Genomic DNA, 7178 nt, shown 5'->3' with positions numbered 1-7178 from the left:
TACTCTGTCATTTTTTCTTTAATTTTTGGGGTGCTAGCCCCCTCAAATTCGCTACTATTGTTGAGTACAGAAAACAAGATTAATACGGTAAACCGTATTAATCAGTACTAAAGTACTGAACCTTTTTTTACAGTAATACCATTTTCTGTTTTATAAAGTTATATTAAAATAATTGTGTAAAACGATTTCATTCAAGCTTTCGATGGTTTTAATTAAATGAAAATGAACTAATCAGCCAATATTTTTGTTTTTGCAAATCGCTCTTTTTATAACCCGGCTCATAGAAATGAAGTAAAATAATAACTTATTATGTTTGTATTATTAATTATCAACTTTAAGTAATTATAGTAAGAATACAAGAGAAAAATAGATATAGGTAGTAAATAATTAAAAAGTTTTACTGGAAATTTCACATTACTGATAAAAGAAGAAAAATGTATTAATGTTATGATTTTAATACGTTACACTATCAAAACTATATTTTTATGTAGTTGCTGTTCAATTGTTTAGTGAAGTTTAGTAAAACGTTCGTCTAATTTTACGTTAACATATTTTTACATTATTTTTGTATTTTCTTTTAAATAATTATTTAATAATAATTAAATAATAATTTAAATTGTTAAAACCATAATAATTTGGACTAATGAAACGAAACTCTTGAATTCGTCCATCTTTATGAACAAGTAAGTTCACTTATTATTATTCCTATATACTTTTTAAATATTACATAAAGTTGGTACTTTGATTTGAACAACCAAACTATAATAGTGTTATTTTGAAATGTTTAAGTATTCTATAATTTAAGTAATAATCTAATAATAATTTAATATAAAAACGATTATTTCTAAAAATTTGAACTAATCAAACAATACAAATGAGAACATACGTTTATTGGATCCTTAAAACATAAGTCAAGCTATAGTCGATTTAAATAATGTTATAAATTATTTTACTATAATTCAACGTTATTGAAAAATATAAATATAACTTTATCGGATCAATTATTAAGTTAATTAGTTTTTTAATGAGAATAAGAATATTTTTTAAAAATTATTAATTTAATCAATATTCTAACAGATTCTATTTATTTAATTAAATTTATACTCAAAAATATAGTTTACTAGTAATATTACTTATTACTACGGGAGTAACAAATTTAAAAAGCGTGTCAACTAGCCCCGGTCTATCTATATTGTAAAACTTCGAGGTAAAAAAAAAGTTTGTGGTTCCTTTCGGTATAATAAAAAATGTAATGTTATAAGTCTATTCATATTTATTAAATTAAAATTGTAGTTTTAAGAACAAGAAATTATCCAAATATTTTTTATAAACTTAACAAGAATCTGCTATTTAGAATTCTAAAGATTTATATAGCATATTAGAATATAATTATTTTAACAAATGCCTGGGTAAAAATTTCCCAAACTTTAAGCATTAAATGCACAATTTCTGAACTAAAAAATGATCTCATTCCTTCGAGCCTTTATGTATTTTGCAAAACTCCTTTGACCGTAATATAGCTAATTTTAAGCTGTAATGAGCCTTTTAGAAATCTGTAAATCAAAAAATTAATGAGCAAAATGTTTAGAATATTGTTCAACTGAAAATATAATTATTTTTACTTATTTATAAATAGATATTTCTATAAAATCTATATTTTTAACATGATATTTTTTTTAATATCGATTTAACCATTTAAATATTTTTCTTCGATTACCACGTATAAATAAATAATTCGAAATAAAAAAGCTTCCATATTTTTCTTATTATCATTACTTATGATAGTGAGATATAAATAGATAATTAATGTAAAAGTTATGGATTTCTTTTAACATCAATGTCAATCATTAAAGTTTAATATTTTATTGATTTATTGTCATTATAATGACAATTGTTATCATTATGACATTAGACAAACATGAACGATGAATTCTCAAATAGTCTATGATATGATATTTTTAATTAATAAAATGTATAGAATTGGTATCACATTTATCTCAGTACACAAATTTACTAGGGCAAGAGCGAAACCGTGTTATTTATCGTTAAGTAAGTGTAGTTAATCGTTTATTTGTAAACAATCGCACGAAAAAAACCGTATTCGACCATGTATCATTAATTTAAATTTTTTAAAGCGGATTTGTAATAGGACTACATACATTAACATTTGATCAGTTGAAAAAAAACAAAATTACGTTTCATATTGATCCATATATTTTTCAAAAAGTTATAGAAATATAAAGTTAAAAATGGAGAATTTTAACACAAAAATAGCATACGGTAGCCATTTTCACCGTGAAGAAAAAACATAATAGTAAAATAATACCTTCTCTGCTTTGCATCGAAGCTAAAATACAGATTTGTAATTATAGTTTATTCTGTATATAATATATTCAGAGTTTAATTAGAATTATTATTTTGCAACATATATGTTTAACTAGCTTATATAATAGGAAATGAAATCTAATCAAGATAATTAAGGATCGATAACAACTTTTGATGTTATTAACATTTTCAGGAGGAATCGGGAGGAAATATCTAATACACAATACATGATACATAATTTACAAATAGTCACACCTATGCCTCTTCCATAGTCTACATCTTAAAATCATTATAACTAAAACAACAAAAGTTGTTTTATTAATTAGATCATTTAAAAACTTAACTTAATTAAAAAAATTTATTTAGTTGACACCTCTATAAATTATAAGAGATGATGCTAAAAAGTTATTAGAAGCTGATAAATCAAGAAATACTTGTAAATTTTGTGAGTAATTGAGCGGTTGACGATAAACATATTACTGTGTATAATTAATTAAATTATGGAAATAGTTTCAAATTTTCTTTTAATTTATTTGATTTGTTCATGCATACTTTCCACTAAAGAATCTTGAGTCATAAGGTTTGTTAATTAGAAAAAAAATATTCATATTTTTTTGTATGAAATACAATTTTCTAAGCTAGTATAAATTTCGTATTTATGTTTTAGTATGCTACTATGATAATTATTTTGAAAACCTTGAAATACTTAAACACATGTTTGTATGTTGCTATGTAAAAACTTGTCGAAATGCCCAAGAACCTTCATGGTTCGTTTTAATATTAATTAAACTAACTTAATACGTTGTTTTATAAATTCTTCGTGATGCCAAACATGATGAATTATATAATGTAGACGTAAAGATTCACTGCGTCTAGTCGGCTCTAAAGTATTTCATGTGTATTATGCCTTAAATTATTTATTATTTTGATTATAACTCTTAAACTGACACTGTAATTATTAAATTCTATATTTATTTTTAATTCTTATATTGTCGGTTTTGAAGTATGATCACGGAAAAAACCATAGTCTCAGCTGTTGATCAGTTATAACTTGTTATACACACCAGCATAACATACAATTTATGGCTTTATACTTCTTTAATAAAATACAAGTATATTCCATCTCTCTTTTTAACTTTCTGATATCTGCAATCACCTTCATAAGATTAATTGAAATTGGTCATTAGTATTAGATATTAAACGAAAATAATATATATTTATATTTTAACTGTTTTCAAATAACATTAATATTTTAATTAAATATTTTATATATATATTATTAATATAATGACGTACAAACAATTAATTTTTTTAACTGTGTTTATAACAAAAGCAATAGTGACGCAATCCAGCAATGAAGGTCAGTATTTAATTATAATCATTTTGATATGTTTATTAAGATACTTATTTGTAATACTTCAAGAAATAAGAAAATCTATGCTATCAATATATATACACAGAGTGGTTCACAATGTTTTGACAAATTCAATAACTTTTGTTCCAATTAAATCTAAATTATTTATTTTACGTTGATTTTTTTTTAAATAAATTTTATACCTAAAAACTATAAAAATATAAATTATAATAGTTTTAATTTATTAAAAAAATTTTTAATTAAAAAAAAATTTCGAGGTAGACTTATAGAGGTTATTTTAAGAGAAAACTTGAAAAAAAAATAACTTGTTAATGTTCACTAGTAAATTTTCTACAACAGTTTTAAAGTGTGTGAAAACTTGAATATTCATATAAATTTTTTACGATATCAAACATTGAAATATAAATTGAAAAAAGGAATTGAATCTTTTTTCCATGGAAATTTGCTTGGTTAAAGTTACGTACATATAACCAATATTTGGTTTTTAAAATTTATTAAAAAAAAAAACAAAAATGAACCGCCGGCTCTGCCTATAATCAATAAAAAAAAAATGATAGCATAGTGGGGTCGCGGCACAGTGTGGACGTGGCATAGTTAGGATAAGTATAGATAATATTTGACAGTGTTTAAAATCACTATCATAAGAAACGCTTCGATACAAATCTGTAGTGTTAATTTTAAAAAATACGTGGATCATACCAAAAGCAAAATGAATTCCTATTTCCTTCATTATTCTTGATTAATAGTTCTTTAATTTATAAGTGTAATATATGAATTTATTATTGAAATTAAATGTAGTACGATGTTGAAATATAATAATTTAGTGTTCTAATTTTCTCGGAGAATATATAAAATATTATAAAGTAGTTATTACTTTTATGGTAAACGTGTATAAAATAGTAGTGTGAAAAGTACGGGTATAATTAGGATACATAAATAGAATGAAGGTGTACATGTACAAAACAAAAATTATAACACAGTGAAGATACTTTTTTTATCGTTTAGAAAAAGTACTAACATTTTTTTCTAAGAATAAAACCCTAACTTACGCCACTGTGTTAAAGTATTATTCTTTCTTCTAACATTATACTAAAATTAATACATTTATATACATATATAAAAAAAACCCAGCACAGGGGGGTCGCGGCACAGTGGTGACGTGGCATAGTTGGATCAAGTATAATGATNTGTGACGTGGTATAGTTGGATCAAGTATAATGATATCTGACAGTGATTAAAATCACTATCAAAAATAAACGCTTCGATGCAAATCTTTAGATAGTGTTTACTTTTAAAAAATTGGTGTATTATTCCAAAAGCTACATGATCTGCTAGTTCCTTATTAATATCCTGATTAAGAAAAAGTATTCCGAATGAAAAAGGGATTACAAAAAAATATTATTTTTCATAAAAAAATTATGTTGATCTATACAATTTTCAATAAGTTAAAGCATTATAAAGTTAAAAATGTAAAAAATAAAATCGAGAATTTTCACACAATAATAGCATTCGGTAGCCATTTTCACCATGAAGACAAGTCCAGAGGTCAAATTTTTTTTTTTCAAATTAAAGTATATTACATTAGCTTTAATTTAAGATATATATAAAAGTGTCAGACCTTCCGGAACATTTTCAAAAGTTAAGTTGAAAAAGTTAATTTTTTGTGAAAAAGTTGTCATTTTAAATCCCCCCCTGTGGGCAGATAAAGTGTCAGATTTACAAAAAAAATATACCAAATGATAAGTAAAGACATCAAGCATCTATATAAAAAAAAATTATATTGATATGTTCATTTTTGAAAAAGTTAGAGCATTATTAAGTTAAAAATATAAAAAAAAATTATTTTACAAAAATCGTAATTTTTTATTAACTTTGATGTCAACTTTCACCACGAAGACAAGTCCAGAGGTCAAATTTTTTTTTTTCCATAATAAAGAACATTACATACATACAAATTTTTAATATAAGATACATAAAAAAGTGTCAGACCTTCCGGAACACTTTAAAAAGTTAAGTTAAAAAACTAAATTTTTTGTGAAAAAGTTGTCATTTTAAATCCCCCCCTGGGGACAGTTTAAGTGTCAGATTTACAAAAATTATATGCTAAATGATAGGTAAAGACATCAAGCATCTATAAAAAAAAAAAAATTTAGTGATCCATACATTTTCCGAAAAGTTATAGTATTATTAAGTTAAAAATATAAAAAAAAATTATTTTACAAAAATCGTAATTTTTTATTAACTTTGATGTCAACTTTCACCACGAAGACAAGTCCAGAGGTCAAATTTTTTTTTTTCAAATTAAAGTATATTACATTAGCTTTAATTTAAGATATATATAAAAGTGTCAGACCTTCCGGAACATTTTCAAAAGTTAAGTTGAAAAAGTTAATTTTTTGTGAAAAAGTTGTCATTTTAAATCCCCCCCTGTGGGCAGGTTAAGTGTCAGATTTACAAAAAAAATATACCAAATGATAAGTAAAGACATCAAGCATCTATATAAAAAAAAATTATATTGATATGTTCATTTTTGAAAAAGTTAGAGCATTATTAAGTTAAAAATATAAAAAAAAATTATTTTACAAAAATCGTAATTTTTTATTAACTTTGATGTCTATTTTCACCACGAAGACAAGTCAAATTTATTTTTTTTAATAAAGTACATTTCATTACCTTTAATTTAAAATATATATAAAAGTGTCAGACTTTCCGGAACACTTTCAAAAGTTAAGTTGAAAAAGTTCTACTTTCTATATGCATTTTCTATTTTTGAAGCCCCGTCGTATATAGGGAAATGGTCTGATTAAAAAAAAAAGTATGTCCAATGAAAGATGTATATAAATACTACTTCTCATGAAAAAATTGTATTGATCCATACATTTTTTAAAAATTTATAGCATTTTAAAGTAAAAAATGTAAAATATAAAATCGAGAAATTTCACACAAAAATAGCATTCGGTAGCCATTTTCACCACAAAGACAAGTCCAGAGGTCAAATTTTTTTTTTAAATTTAAGTTCACTACATTAGCTTTAATTTAAGATACATATAAAAGTGTCAGACCTTCCGGAACATTTTCAAAAGTTAAGTTGAAAAAATTATTTTTTGTCAAAAAGCTGTCATTTTGAATCCTTCCTGTGGGCAGATAAAGGGTTAAATTTATAGAAATATATACAAAATCATAGATAAAGATATCAAGCATCTATAAAAAAAAAGAATCATATTGATATGTTCATTTTTGAAAAAGTTACGGCAGTTTTTAGTAAATAAAATTGAAAAAATTTCGAAAATTAGCGATTTTTAAATTTGTAATTTTTTTGGAGGTTTCCCCCATTTACAGGGAACGAGGAAATTTTTTCAATTTTTGAGGGTAATGTCTTCGAGTAAATACGATTTGTGATCTTTTGACGTATCGTTGAAAGAAATCGGTTCAGTGAGAGCTGAGAAAAAGTGGTAACAGACACAAAAAAAAAAAAAAA

The 7178-nt window shown here is 23.9% G+C and overlaps 1 protein-coding gene across 3 annotated transcripts in view; it reads left to right on the top strand.

Moving 5' to 3' along the window:
• The first annotated feature begins 3194 nt into the window (after nt 1–3194).
• LOC126907375 (venom protease-like) overlaps nt 3195–7178 on the top strand; it is a 7772-nt gene continuing 3788 nt past the window's right edge. For 2 of the 3 annotated variants that reach the window (XM_050688602.1, XM_050688603.1), the window contains exon 1: nt 3195–3685. In XM_050688602.1, coding sequence (XP_050544559.1) covers nt 3613–3685 — 73 coding nt within the window. In that variant the 5' untranslated portion in view covers nt 3195–3612. The remainder of the gene's footprint in view (nt 3686–7178) is intronic. The other variant, XM_050688604.1, reaches the window with a different exon arrangement.

Source organism: Daktulosphaira vitifoliae, unplaced genomic scaffold, assembly GCF_025091365.1.
Source record: "Daktulosphaira vitifoliae isolate Bord-2020 unplaced genomic scaffold, ASM2509136v1 Scaffold_5, whole genome shotgun sequence".
Lineage (NCBI taxonomy): Eukaryota > Metazoa > Arthropoda > Insecta > Hemiptera > Phylloxeridae > Daktulosphaira > Daktulosphaira vitifoliae.
The sequence above is the reverse complement of the archived record's forward strand: the minus strand, read 5'-3'. Positions and strand labels throughout refer to the sequence as shown.